The sequence below is a fragment of the Diospyros lotus genome, chromosome 7, assembly GCF_014633365.1.
Source record: "Diospyros lotus cultivar Yz01 chromosome 7, ASM1463336v1, whole genome shotgun sequence".
NCBI lineage: Eukaryota > Viridiplantae > Streptophyta > Magnoliopsida > Ericales > Ebenaceae > Diospyros > Diospyros lotus.
In genome coordinates this window covers 1,489,653-1,504,793 of record NC_068344.1, presented here as the reverse complement: position 1 = coordinate 1,504,793, position 15,141 = coordinate 1,489,653, and the positions used below count along the sequence as shown (strand labels likewise).

The 15,141-nt window shown below is 38.8% G+C and overlaps 1 protein-coding gene across 1 annotated transcript; it reads right to left on the bottom strand.

Moving 5' to 3' along the window:
• Nucleotides 1-8,347: 8,347 nt before the first annotated feature.
• Nucleotides 8,348-9,809, bottom strand: LOC127806336 (uncharacterized). Its single transcript, XM_052343561.1, has 2 exons — nt 9,599-9,809; nt 8,348-8,853 (listed from the first exon to the last, which is right to left on the bottom strand). The coding sequence occupies exons 1-2, from the start codon at nt 9,807-9,809 to the stop codon at nt 8,348-8,350; spliced, it is 717 nt and encodes a 238-aa protein (XP_052199521.1).
• Nucleotides 9,810-15,141: the final 5,332 nt, after the last annotated feature.

Below are 15,141 nucleotides of genomic sequence, written 5' to 3'. Positions count from 1 at the left end.
CCACGTGCCCGACTAGTTCATCATCTCTGACGGTTGCCTCGCCACCGGCGATAATTCTGACCTCCAAGCTTCAACCGAAACTTCCCTTTCCCTTAATCTCGACCTCCCAAACCCGAATATAGTCTTAGATTTGCGAAAAAATATAACAAAATACCTCGATTTGAGCGAAGAAGTCTCGGCTCCGGCGGCCTGCATGTTTTCCGACGAGCTCGATTTCCCCTTCTCCGCTACTCCGTTAGCCACCAAACTCTCCAGAAACGTTGCTCACAAAGCAAGGACCAAGACCCCACTCACCAAGCTCTCAAACACTACCCAAATCGAGCGATCTATGAAGCAAAAGAAATCTGATGAAGGCCTTGCGCGAACTCGGCTATTTATAGCCAAAACCCGACGTGTCTTGTCCCATCATGATTGCCACGCGTCCTGGAAGCCATACTCGACGTCCTTTGGGGCATTAATGCCCCCTTCACCTCTGATTTCTTGTTCGCAGGCGCGGCCAAAACATGGCACACGCCTGCTCCGATCTTCTGCCAGATTTTGCCCCTTTTTTTTTTATATATATATACAGATATATACATATACATATTTATATCATACATATATACATATGAATACGTGTACACCTATATACATATATACATATAACAGTATAAGAAATTCTAATACATACTATTTATAGAATTTCTGGTACATAAGTATACTATATATTTTATACTATGATTTAAGCTAAATAAATTAATTACATGCAACTTAAAATAAATTTATACTTAAAAAACATTTAAAACTCTAATAATTTCTTTAGGATCACATATCTTATATCATTAAATAAATTTCACTACTAAATTATACATACTCACTAAAATTTTAATAATTTCTCTAGGGCCTAAAATCAGGATATTTATAGTATCCCCGATATTACACAAAAAATTAAAAGCTAGAGGATGCTAAAAAGATTTGAAAAGATAATGGTAATTAAATTATTTTTTAAATTATAATAAAATCATCATGTGTTTAAAATTATCTAAATTATTATTATAATTATAAATACACATACATATATATAATTCAAATTAAGACTAGACCAGAGACCAATTTTTAAAATTTTTTAAACCAAAGATCAGACTAAACTTATTCGATCTTAAATCAAATCAAGTTTCTCAACCTAATCTGATATAATTTTTTGATTTAAACTAAAATTTAAACACCCATTCTACACGATCAAATTAATTGCTCGAGAAAAATTTGCTAGTACAATTTTTTTTAAGGAGATCCAGCAAAAAATTAAGATTGCGTTCTCTTTACTTTTCAATTTTCAGTTTTGAGTTTTAATTTATTTTCAGTTTTCTGTTTAGTAGTCTATTTTTAGAAAATTGAAAACGCGTTCACTTTGTCATTTTGAAAAACTATTTCTCAAAACAGAAAATTAGAAAATGCGTTCTTTTTAAAATTTTGAAAATAAATTTTTAATAATATTTTATTCAATAAATTTGATTATTTAGTAAATTAAAAATATTTAATGTTTATAAATTATTAAAAAAATATATATTTTTTAAATTTAATAAATTTTATAATATTTTTTCCATTATAATAATAAAATTTTGGATGAAAACACTCAAAACAACTTTTTGTTGTTTTGAGTTTTCTTTATTTATTTATTTTTTTTGTTTTTAAAAATACATTTTTAAAGATAGTAAAAAAACGCGTTTTTATTATTTTAGAAAATTAAAAACTAAAAATGACTTGAAAATAGTAAAAAGAACACAACCAAGTTTAAGATTTAAAATTTAAAGTACACTCTTAATAATTGATTCTTATAAAGAGTGTTTGACATTGATAAGACTTTTTTATTTTTCTTTCAAAGTGACTTTACAAAGTAGTGTTCAAACTTTTGGTTTAAATTAAAAATCTTCACCTACTTTTCAGATTGAAAAAAATGAAATACTGATACTAAATCCGATCTAGTTCACACTCAATCTTAGACTAAAAATTAAAATTAAAAAAATAAAATATTTAAAATTAAATAAAAATGAATTAGACTAAACTATAGGGATTCTCTTTCAATCAATCTAATCTTTCATTTGTAAAATTATGCAAACTCGATCTTGGTTTGGCCTAATTTTGGACCAATTCGATTCATGTAGATTGAATGAACACTCTACCTACTACTACTTGTATGATTAGCCCCAAATCCTTTTCTTTTTCTTCCATTGTTAATGTGAACACCAACCTTATTATTTTTTCAATTAAGCCCTCCAACTATTACAATGAAGTTTTCGGGAACTCCATATTTTTCCCCTTCTACTTTCACATTGAAATTTTTCGTTTCTTTGATTATACTTCTTAACGTAATTTTCAAATCAATTTAACTAAAAATTTAACCCATGTACTTTAAACTTTTTTGTGTGTGTGTGTGTGAGAACTAATTTTTTATTATTTTAATTATACCCCTAGATTTATATTTTTGAGTCAATTCAATCTATATATTTTTATGTGTACAAAAAAAGATAAAATGAAATAATAAAATACACGTCACTCTCTGTTCACGTTAAAGTACAACGATTAAATTAACTCAAAAATACAGGTGTAGAGGTGTAATTGAAATAATTAAAAGTTCGGATTATTAAGCAAAAAAAAATTAAAATATAAAAGTTAAATTAATTTAAAAATGCAAATCCAATGATATAACTAAAATAACAAAAAATTTGAGTAGTCACATGAAAAAAATGAAAATATAGGGTCAAAAATATAAGTTTAGGACATTTCATTAAGAAGTGAATTTTTTATATTATATTATCCATTTAATTTAAATCTTGAATACAATTTCTAAATTAATTAGGAACTAAAAATAAGAGTGTAACTTAATTAGTGGGTGATTTGAGTGAAATTTAACTGGCGCAAATCATATATTAACCTTCTTTGATTATTGCGTAAAACTAAATAAAAAAGGATAACAAGATAATTCTTCTAATACTCTTTTGTAAATAATTGGCCTTTATTGAATTTAATATAAATTTTTGCAAGGTTGACTCCGACAAATAGAATAAAGTTAGAGAAACAATTTATTTATGGTATACATTTTAATAATGTTGTTATCAAGATATAATAATAAATTTATAATTATAAGAGAGTGTTCATTTTGAATTTTTAATCTCTAAAAACCTATGAGATAGAAGATAATTAAGGGTGTAGTTGTCTTTCATTTGGACCCTCTTATGATTAAATTAATCTAACAAAAAACAAGTACAATCTCAATAAAAAAAATAATATAAATGTAATCTTTATAAAATTTCGATCGTCTCTCGATCAGATGAGTCATTTTAAACTGAACTTGATAAATAAAAAAATATTCATGACTTTTGAGATCATTTATTTTGAATTTTCAAGCAAAGATATTAAAGGCATTCTAATTGAAGGATCTCTAAAGACCATGCTCTTAAAACTAAAGAGAAATTCCAAAAAAGCTCTCATAGTATAAGATAAGTGGTAAGTGATATATTGTATTAATATCGATAGTCACGAGTTCGATACTTAATTTAAATAAGGGCCAAAGACTTATCTATAATTTAATTTTTTTAGTAAAATTGAAAATACAAGCAATATAAAATCGTACAAGAATGATAATACTACGAAAAACTCGTGAAAGGTATCTCAGGACTCCTCCTTAGGCTGCTTCTTCTTCTTTTCTTAAATTACCATCAGTTTGGGCTCATTTTGTTGGTCGCATTAAATAGCTTGATTAAATTGTTTGCACCCACTACTTGTCCTCTCGTGGCACAACTTGCAATGGGGCGTCGTTCCGACGAAGATTAGACGAAAGGGGATCGATGAATGAAATGAATGGAGAGAGAGCCACGTATCTGCCCCAAATTAAATAAAAGGGACAGCGGGCAGCTTGCCCGGAGACGCTGCTTGCATCCTTTCTTGTCTGCCGACACGTGGACCTCCACCATTGGTTGCTTTGATTGGACAAGGTGGACCCACGTGCGTGGGGAATCTAAGCCTGGCAAGCTCTGAGATCGACGCGTGTACCAGTTGTTGAACCCGGGGACCAATGCCGCCGCCTAAACCCAAGCAAACGACAAATTCCAAAGGATAGATATTATTATGATATTCATATGGCATAAAAAATGTTGTTCATTATATAAAATATATTTATTTTATTTTTTATAATAATTTTATTAATTAATTAAATATTTAAATTACGATACATCTATTATATTAACTTGATTTTAATAATATTTTGATGATGAGAATTTTTAAAAAAACTTCAATACATATTGATTGAATCTTAAATTATTATTGCCCTTTCAATTGATGCCATCAACCTATCGAGTGTTTTTGACGAATTCAGAAAAAAATGTCAACTGCCTTTTACACTTTAGAAAAATTGCCAACTTTGTTTTTAAAATTTCAAACAAATTATCGATTATTTTATAAAGTTTGTCTTTTTTTTCTATTTTAAAAAATAAAAAATATATAAAAAAACTCAAAACAACCAATTTTTTTTTGAATATTTTCATCCAAAATAAACTCTAAACTCAAAATACATTTATTTATTTATATTTTATTATTGTAATAGAAAAAATATTATAAAATTTATTAATTTTAAAATGTATATATTTTTTAATAATATATTAACATTAAATATTTTTAATTTCTTAATAATCAAATTTATTAATTAAAATATCATTAAAATTTTATTTTCAAAATTTCAAAGAGAACGTGTTTTTTAATTTTTTGTTTTGAAAAATATTTTTTTTAAATGACAAAGAGAATGTATTTTTAATTTTTTAAAAATAAATTATTAAAATAAAAAATTGAAAATGAATTCAAAAATCAAAGCTAAAAATTAAAAAAATAAAGAAAACGCAGCCTTAATGTCTTGAAAGTTCTGATTATTTATCAAGAAAAAGAATTGCATTGTACGATCTTAAACTTGAAAAATTACTATTATAAAGGGTTGATCTTCACAATATGAAGAATATTGAAGCTAGTGAATTGAAATTCCAAGCAGAGTTTTGAGTAATGGATACAGATTTCAAGAGAAACTGAACTAATATAAATTTTTGAGTTTGCTTCTCTCATCCCTTACTCTTTAAATTCCAGCATTTGCTTATACTAGATTGAAATTGATTAACACATTTATTTGTATTTATATTTGATGATAATCTTATGAAGTGGTAGCCACACGTTCCCGAAGTGCCTCTTCAAATGTACTTGCAATGGAGACGGGGACTTGCTCCCCCAGTCAATCTCTGATGATCAAGTCAGATCTCCCCCCTCAAACTGAATTCAATATATTTACTTAAATTGTAGGCAGAAACGAAAAAAGAAGTCCTTTCCTCTTACCTCTCATTCTCCTTTTAACCTTTTCTCGGGATAGGGATTATAGAGAGATCTTCGGGATCTCCCCTCTGCTTTTCTCGAAACCTTCCTGATAAGGATTTCATAATAGCGTTCGTCTCTGAAGGGTTCGGGATAGTTGCTGTCTCCGTGACCTTCGGCAAGTTAGTCTGTTCCTACGGCCTCGGAGATTTCCTTACTGAGTGCCTATCCAATTGATGTGGTGATGCTTATTTGCTACGTGTCTTCTAGATCTAAGTGAGATGATCGCAGGCGAAACTCCCTTTTAGGAAACATGTGTCCTGGCCACCACTGGATATCTGCCTGGGGTATTGGTGTAATTATGGGACCGAGGGCATTCTTCTCATCACTTGCCCCCCCATTTCTTGAGCTCTTCGGTTTCAAGGACTCGAGGAGTGGTAAAGCTCCCAAGGCTCCTCCTCCTAACTTCTTGTCGATTGATATCTATAAGGTCTGGAGAGTTGGTCGTATTTTTCTCTCTTTTTTTTTTATGCGAGTGAGTCTTAACCCATGTTCTGTTTTCACTTCTTCAGAACCTTACAGAGTTCCAAGGTTTGGTCTCTCGGCGAGAATCCGAACTTCGCGCCCGAATCACTTCCCTAGAGTCCGAGGTCGAAAGGCTCCGAGGGCTTGAGTCCCTCTCCTCCCAACTGTCGAGTCTTGAACACCGCGTTCACATTTTGACCAAGTCTGTTGAGCTAGCGCAAGAAGATGCCCGACTCGCCAACGAAGCCGAAGCTCAAGTGCACGAGGATTTGGAGTTAGTTCAGATAAACATGCTCGAGGCTAATCAGGCTAATTCCCGGCTCGGGGAGGAACTGGACGCCACAAAGGGTGTTAATAACTAGCTTCAGGAAGATATAAAAAGGCTTACTCTAGAGCTGAAGGAGGCCAAGAAGGGACAGGTCGAGGCGCTGGAGTCTTATTCCCTGTGCAAGGAAGACCTTCACACTGCTCATGTCCAACTCCAATCTGCCCTCAAGGATGCCCAAGTGGCTTTTCAAAATGGTCGTGAGGATTTCCGAAGCTCCGAAGCTTATGCCGCGGAGCTAGAAGAAGTTCTTCGGGGTGGGTTCCAGCACATGAAGAAACTCGTCAAAGAGCGCTTCCCAAACCTGGATGTAGACTTCATCCCCTTCGATGTTGCTGCCACCTTGTCCTCTTTAGAGTAGATATTTTTGTATTCAAACCTGTTGCCGCAATAATAAAATTTTTAGATTTCTCGCATGATTTTCTTTTGCTACTACCTTTTTGTTGTCTTCTCTGCTTTTTATCGAGAACAAGAAAAGACTGTTGGGGATCAGGCTTGATCCTTCATTTTTGCCACCCATGTTTATTTTGTTCATCGCAGAACTTGATCTTGCCATTTGCTCCGGCCCCCCAAGGATCACGTCTGATCCCCGTATCGTCTTCGAGGGGTTGAGCTTCAGGAGGATCATATCTAATCCTTTTATATTCGTCGAAGGTTTAGGCTTTTCGAGGATCATATCTAATCCTTTGTGTTTGCTGAGGGTTCGGGCCCCTCGAGAATCACATCTGATCCTTTGTTTTTGCTGGGGGTTCGGACCCCTCGAGGATCACATCTGATCCTTCGTTTTTGCCGGGGGTTCGGACCCCCCGAGGATCATATCTGATCCTTTATTTTTGCCGGGGGTTTGGGTCCCCTGAGGATCGCATCCAATCCTTTGTTTTTGCTGAGGGGTCTAGCCCTGTTGGGAGTATGTCAAATCCTTCTTTTTATTCAGATGTGCCTTCCTGGGTCTTTGGAAACGACGAGTTTTTACGCATAGGAGGAAAAATGAATTTATTCCTGAATAGCATACGAAAGCAACAAAGAAAATACTACTGCCAAGACATGTAATAAAGAATTATTACTAACAGATCATGTGAAAATGATAAAGAATTATTACTGATAGAACTTTCTCAAGTTCTGCACGTTCCACGCATTTTTCACCGATATACCCTCGAGGGTCTGTAGTTTGTAGGCACCAGGGCTGAGAACTTCTGTCACTTTGTAAGGACCTTCCCAATTTGGTGTTAACTTATTTGCCTCTCGGGTTCCCCGAACATCTGCTCGCCTTAATACCAAATCTCCCGGCAAGAAATTTCGTGCCTTTACTCTTCGATTGTAATATCTCTTTATGCACTGATTGTAAGCAGCTTGTCGAATCGTCATCTGGTCACGAAATTCATCAAGGAGGTCCAAGTTGTCCCTCAAATTTTGTTCATTGGATTCAGGGCTGAACAGCTATACTCTCAGCGTAGGTACTCCGATCTCAACTGGGATTAACGCTTCCGAATCGTAACATAGACTGAAAGGAGTTTCTCCCGTGGAAACCTTCACCATGGTTCGGTAAGACCACAGGATACTCGATAGTTCTTCCACCCAGCTACCATTCGCCTTATCCACTATCGCTTTTAAACCGCGCAACAAAGTCCTGTTGGCGAGCTCAATTTGGCCATTGGCCTGAGAATGGGCTATCGAGGTGAATTGCTGTCTAATTCCCAACTCCTGGCACCATTCCTAAACAGACCGATCAGAAAATTGAATGCCGTTGTCTGAGATCAGTATTCGAGGAACTCCGAAGCGACAGACCACATTCTTCCATAGAAATTGCTTCACCCGCTGTGCGGTAATAGAGGCCATTACCTCAGCTTCAACCCACTTTGTGAAATAATCGATAGCAGCCATGATATATTTAACTTGGCCAGCCGTTGGGGGAAAAGGCCCCAGGATGTCAATACCCCATTGAGCGAAGGGGCAAGGCGTAGCCAAACGAGCTAGTGCGACCGCCGACACATGGACCAGATTAGACGTTTTCTGGCATCGATCGCAGGTCCTGACTAGCTGCTCCGAATCTTGTACCATCGTTGGCCAATAATACCCCTGCCGCAAAGCCTTTTGACTAAGAGCCTGAGCCCCGATATGGCTTCCACATATGCCTTCATGAATTTCTCGTAGGATATAATCTGCTTCGCGGGGTCAGATACACTTGAGCAGTGGTTGTGAAAAGGACCTTCTGTATAGCTCCCCACTGACTAACATGAAATTTCGAGCTTTTCGTTTGACCTCCCGAACCTCCGAATCGTCTTCGGGGAGTTTCTCTTCTTTCAAATACGACAACAAAGGGTTCATCCAGCTGGGCTCGTCCTCTACACATAACTGATCTGCGACTTCTTCGATACTCTTTTGCAGAAGAGACTCGATCCGAATTTCCCGAGAGCTCCTAGGGAAAGAGGAAGAAGCGATTCGAGACAACAGGTCCGCCTCCGTGTTCATAGCCCGAGGGACGTACTCCACCTTTACGTGTTGGAAACGCGTCATCAGCTCTCTGACCATGGCCAAGTATCGTGCCATCTGACTTTCTCGAGCTTCATATTCTCTATTCACCTGTTGCACCACTAAATTAGAATTTGAACTCACCTCGACATTTTGAGCTCCCAACTGTTCAGCCAACCTCAGACCAGCCAACAAGGCCTCGTATTCCGCTTCGTTGTTAGATACTCAGAATTCAAAATGTAAAGCATAAGGCCATATTTGTCCTTCGGGACTCTTTATCATTAATCCTGCTCCTCCACCCCCCGAGGTCGAGCTTTCGTCAACTGCCACCAGCCATGGTCTCTGATTTTCTTCAGCGCCTTCGAGAGCTCTTATCCCTTCGGCAATAAAGTTTGCCAATGACTATGCCTTAATAGCCGGCCGCGGCCTATACTCAATGTCGAAGGCGGTGAGCTCCACTGCCCACTTCAACATCCGCCCTGAAAGTTCTGGTTTGCTAAGGACCTACTTCAAAGGTTGATTAGTAAGTACTATAATCGTATGAGCTTGAAAATAAGGTCAGAGTTTCCTTATCGATATTATCAAGGCGAAAACCAGTTTTTCCATAGGAGGATACCGGACCTCAGCTCCCGTCAACCGCTTACTCGCATAATAAACAGGCCTCTGGATCTTGTCTTCTTCTCTTATCAGCACCGAGCTTACGGCCTCATTGGCCATTGCCAAATATATATATATATATATATAATGGTTCTCCTGGCTTCAGCTTGGTAAGAACCAGGGGTGTGGCCAGGTGCTCATTCAGTTTTTCGAAAGCTCTCTGGCATTCAGAATTCCATTCGAAGTTGTTTGCTTTTGATAAGACCTTGTAGAAAGGAAGGCATTTTTCTGCCAAACAAGAAAGGAATCTGCCTAGGGCTGTCATCCTGCACGTAAGGCTCTGTACCTTTTTCATACTCCTCGGGGCTGGCATATCCATGATAGCTTTAACCTTCGTAGGGTTCACCTCAATCCCTCGGTGGTGTACTATGTAGCCCAAGAACTTTCCTGCAGAAACTCCAAAAGCACATTTGGCAGGATTAAGTTTCACATGGAACTTACGAAGGGTCTTGAAACACTCCTCCAAATCCTCCGGATGACACTCTGCCACCAGGCTTTTTACCAGCATGTCGTCAACGTATGCCTCCATATTTCTCCCGAGCTGGTGTTGAAAAAGCTTATTTACTAAGCGTTGGTAAGTGGCTCCTGCGTTCTTCAAACCAAAAGGCATTACGGTGTAGCAATAGGTTGCCTTGTTGGTAATAAATACTGTCTTCCCTGAAAAGCATCCAAGAAACTCATGAGCGAACAGCCAGCAGTTCCATCGATTAGGGCGTCAATCCTCGGGAGTGGGTAGCTATCCTTCGGGCAGACCTTATTAAGATCGGTGAAATCGATACAAAGTCTCCACTTGCTCTCCCCTTTGGGAACCAACACGACATTCGCTAACCAATCCGGATAATCCACCTCCCGAATGTACCGTGCTTCTGTCAACTTTGCAACCTCCTCCTCGATTGCCTGAGCTCTATCTGGTGCGAAGCTTCGCTTCTTCTACTTGACAGGCTGAAAGCCCGGTTGGATCCCCAGTCTGTGTGTCATTACCTCTAGATCTACTCCTGGCATGTTCCGAGCAGTCCATGCGAAGATGTCCGCGTACTGTCTAAGGAGTGTTACTATCTGACTCCTCAGCGGGTCTTTTAACTCCATACTCACTCTTACGCATCGGTTTGGGCAATCTTCTTCCAAAGGTACTTCTTCCAATTTGTCCACCGGCTCTGCTGTTTTGGAATCTTCGGGTCCTTCTAGTAGGAAACTGACCTCCTTCGGGGGGTCCATTTGGGGGCCCAGAATGTCCCTTTGCGACCCTGCTTCTCTATCCTTTGCAATGCCTATAGAGGCCATATAACATTTGTAAGCTAAGCGCAAATCTCCCCGTACTTCGCCCGTCCCCCTATCTGTGGGAAACTTCACCATCATATGATATGTGCTTGGAATGGCTCGAAGAGCATTGAGACCAGATCTTCCTAGAATCATGTTGTAGGCCGAAGGCACGTTTGCCACTAGGACATCTAGCATAACTCGAGAAGTTCGAGAACCTCTCCTTATCATCAATGGGAGCTGAATGATCCCTTCTGAATATACGGCCTCACCATCAAATCCCACCAAAGGGACCCTCGCTGTCCTCAACTGCGTCATTTCGTACCCCATGCCTAAGAAGGCCTGCCGATACAAGATTTTCGAAGAGCTCCCTGGATCCATGAGGATCCGTCGAAGCTCCCATTTCCCGAGCTCGGCTGTTATCACCAACGGATCATTTCAATTCGAGTATCCCGGGAGGTCGCTATCTAAAAAAGAGATTGGATCCACACTTTTCGATCTTTTCAACCGGACGGCACCACCTCCTTCACCCTTCATGACCGGGACCTCCCCTGCCGCGAGTGTATGGAATACCGGAGGCTGAAGATGATCGTCTTCCCCCCGATGCAATCTCTCCCGCTGAGCCCGATCTCGATCATCCGCGCAGTCCCTCTTAGGGGGGCTCCTTGATTGCGACCGCTGGTCCCTCATTCTTCGAGAATCGCCTGCTTTAGCCACGTAGCTCTTCAGGAAACCCCGATTGATGAGCTCCTGGATCTCCTCCTTTAATTGGTGACATTCCTCCGTATCATGACCATGATCCCGATGGAAACGACAGTATTTACTTCGGTTCCTTTTGTCGGACGACACCTTCATTGGTTGAGGCTTTTTCAAGTAGTCTTTACCCTCAATAGTAGCAAGGATATCTGCCCTTAGGGCATTCAGAGGAGTAAAACCACTCGAATCCCACTGAGGACGATGTTTTTCCCTTCGGTCGTCACTCTTTCTTTCCTTAAGATGCTTCTTTTTATCCTTTTTCTCCACATGCTCCGCCCTCTTAGCCTGCATGACCTCTTCGGCATTTATGTACTTCGCAGCCTGGCACAATATGTCCGTGAACGTAATCGGGGGCGTTTTGGCTAATGACTGGGCGAAAGGGCCGGGCCTTAGGGTGTTCTAGAACGCCACCATAGCTACGCTATGGTCAAAGTTCTCTATGCTCAAGGCCTCCATATTAAAACGTGAGACGAAGTCCTTCAAGGGGTCTTCTTGGTTCTGCTTCATACTTACTAAGGCCATGGTGGACCTTCGATGCCTCTGGAGAAGTGCAAAATGTGCCAGAAAGCTGCCTCGGAGTTGCGCAAAACTTATGATGGAATGATGAGCCAGATTTGAATACCAAGCCCGTGCATGCCCCTCCAGGGTGGCCAAGAAAACCCTACACCACATCGCGTCTGAGGCGTCCTGTACCATCATGTGAGAGGTAAAGAGATCAAGGTGATCCATCGGGTCAGAGGTCCCCGCATAAGCCTTAATGGCAGGAATGCGGAGACGCTCCGGTGGTATGGCCGCCATGATCTCCAGGCTAAGGGGCTGATTTATCCTTACTCCCTGAGCCTCTCCAGCCTTCGGCTTCAGGGCGGCCATCTCCTCCTCTAGTTGCCGCAATCTTCTTTCCTGCTGCTGCTTCACAAATGACAAGTCAAAAGACTCGGCCGCCTCGCCATGGCCATCATCTTGTCCTGGCCTCCGCGGATTCTCATCCCGACGATAGGACTCCTCCTCTCTCGGGGGCTCGTGCCTTTCCTCCGCCCAAGAATGTTGGGCTTGCTGATGCTGGCGATCCAGAAAGCTCGTGAGTAACTCCGTCAATCGTTGCACTTGACCTTTTAGGAGCGCTATCCGATCAGGCGGAGGTGGAGGGCCCTCTGGACTCCGATCCCTCCCCGGCGGGCTTCGGGGAAGGTTCTGCTGACTTGGATCTGGAACAGGGTTGCCCCCGCGGCCCGAGATTGCTATCTTTTTGTTGCCATTCAAGGCAAAAAGAGGAAAGATTGTCTCCACCTGCTGCACTGGAGAGATAGAAGAGAATAATGTTGGGCCCCACGGTGGGCGCCAATTGATGATAATCTTATGAAGTGGTAGCCACACGTTCCCTTCGTGCCTCTTCAGACGTACCTGCAATAGAGACGGGGACTTGCTCCCCCGGTCAATCTCTGATGATCAAGTCAGATCTCCCCCCTCAAACCGAATTCAATATATTTACTTAAATTGTAGGCAGAAACGAAAAAAGAAGTCCCTTCCTCTTACCTCTCATTCTCCTTTTAACCTTTTCTCGGGATAGGGATCATAGAGAGATCTTCGGGATCTCCCCTCCGCTTTTCTCGAAACCTTCCTGATAAGGATTTCATAATAGCGTCCGTCTCCGAAGGGTTCGGGATAGTTGCTGCCTCCGTGACCTTCGGCAAGTTAGTCTGTTCCTACGGCCTCGGAGATTTCCTTACTGAGTCCCTATTCGATTGATGTGATGATGCTTATCTACTACGTGTCTTCTAGATCTAAGTGAGATGATCGCAGGCGAAACTCCTTTTTAGGAAACATGTGTCCTGGCCGCCACTGGATATCTGCCCGAGGTATTGGCGTAATTATGGGACCGAGGACATTCTCCTCATCAATATTACTTCAATATTTCATTCACCACACACATAAATTACATTGTTAATTGAGAAAAAAATAAAAATGTTCAAAATCCAATTCACCCCACCTAAGGTTGCTGGGGCCAACAAAATACATATTATTTGGATACAAGATACATCCCTTGACCATTGCCCAAAATAAATATTTGTGGCCCCACGATGTAAATCAATTGTCAAAGGGAGAATGTGATAGGGTGTTGCTTTTTAAGTTTTTAGATTCTGTGTTCGAGCCCTGGTCAAGAGATAGTTCAGTAGGCGATGAGCGATCCTGAAAAATAAAAAATAGTTGTCGCCTTTACGTTTGCGATTATGCTAAGGGTCAAATTTTGTCTATTGATTTCCTGATTTACCTCTCCTACTGAAATTGTGGCGCTGAACAGTTGGGGCCCTTGTGATGGTGCGTTAACAAAAAAAAAAAAAAAAAAAATTGTGTTGTTAACCCAAATAAGTAAGATAATGCTTAATTTGGAATTACCGTCCTTATGCAATCCTCCGTCGTTCGTACATTTAATTTTAACAAAAGAGATAAATTATAAGTAGAGATTTTACCTCATTACATGGACCAAAAAATCGAACCCAATTTATAGTGACCCAAACAGTTAACCTATGCCCAGGGATGAGTAATGCTTAACTTAAGACAATGGTTAGGTATAGAGAAATATTTGTTAAATCTATATTTTTTACTTTATACTCTTATGTTTTTTTTATAATTATTTAAATTTTTTATTATTTTAATTATATTTTTATACATATATTTTTAGATCAATTTAATTATAATATTTTGAGGTATAAAAAAATTAAATTAACTAATCTTACTTTATTTTTTTTCACTAAATAAATGTCCACTCCGGGAAAAACAAGTCCAGCTACACCATACTCCATTGTTGGGCGTGACTTTTCATTTTCCCCAACAGTAGATACTCCTATCACGCCACACGCAACAACCAATCAAAACCTTTTGTTTTAAACAATTGTCCTTTAACAGTAGGGGTGTCTGCACATATCATCATTATGAATTTGAGATTGTGAATTTGGTTAGTGTTCCTTGTACTTTTTTTTATTTTATAAATTGTTGGAAAATAAGCTAAGTTGAAAAGGTTAATTTTTTGCATCTCAAATAGCTTGATTAGATAATTGAGTTGATTACCATTGACTTTGTCCAGACTCGAGTGCGTGTTTGCCCAAACTCTACCTGAAAGGGCTTAGATTGATTCCTCCATATAATCAATTTGGGATTGTTATTCTTGAACGATTTTTGTTTTTAATTTTGATAAAAAAAATAAATTACAGATAAAAATTCTCCCTTACTGCGTAAGATAAGAAATCGAATTCATGACCTACTAATGCGAATCTTAATTTATCGTAACCCAACCACTTAACATATATTTTGAGGGTCATATAATCAACTTACTCTCAATATGAGATCTTGAATTGAGTTACTATATCTAATAATTGATCTATTTATTTTTTAAAATTCATATATTTATAAAAATATATATTATGGGATAATATCGAAGAGTCATGATCATGATATGAGAAAGATTAAATCCCGACTAATAAAGCCATCTTAACAAGTGGAGACCTAGATTCATCACCTATTTATCTTGACCTAGATTTAAATATTTTAAGATATGTGTTGCATTAAATATTTTAGAACACGTGTCATGTTTATAGAGTTTTAAAAAAGGAATATTTCCATAATATATGTATATATATATATTTATATACGCACACACATGATAGCCACACATGACCGTTAGCAAGGGGGAAGGAATAATTATTGTTGTGGAGTGAGCGAGTTTGGTCTGATAAAAGGCCGTTGGTGGGGTTCGGATTGTTTGAGAAATTGAACAAAGTCCCCCCCCAATAATTGTTGCGTCTGTAAACCAGCTTACGCTCGGCAAAGAT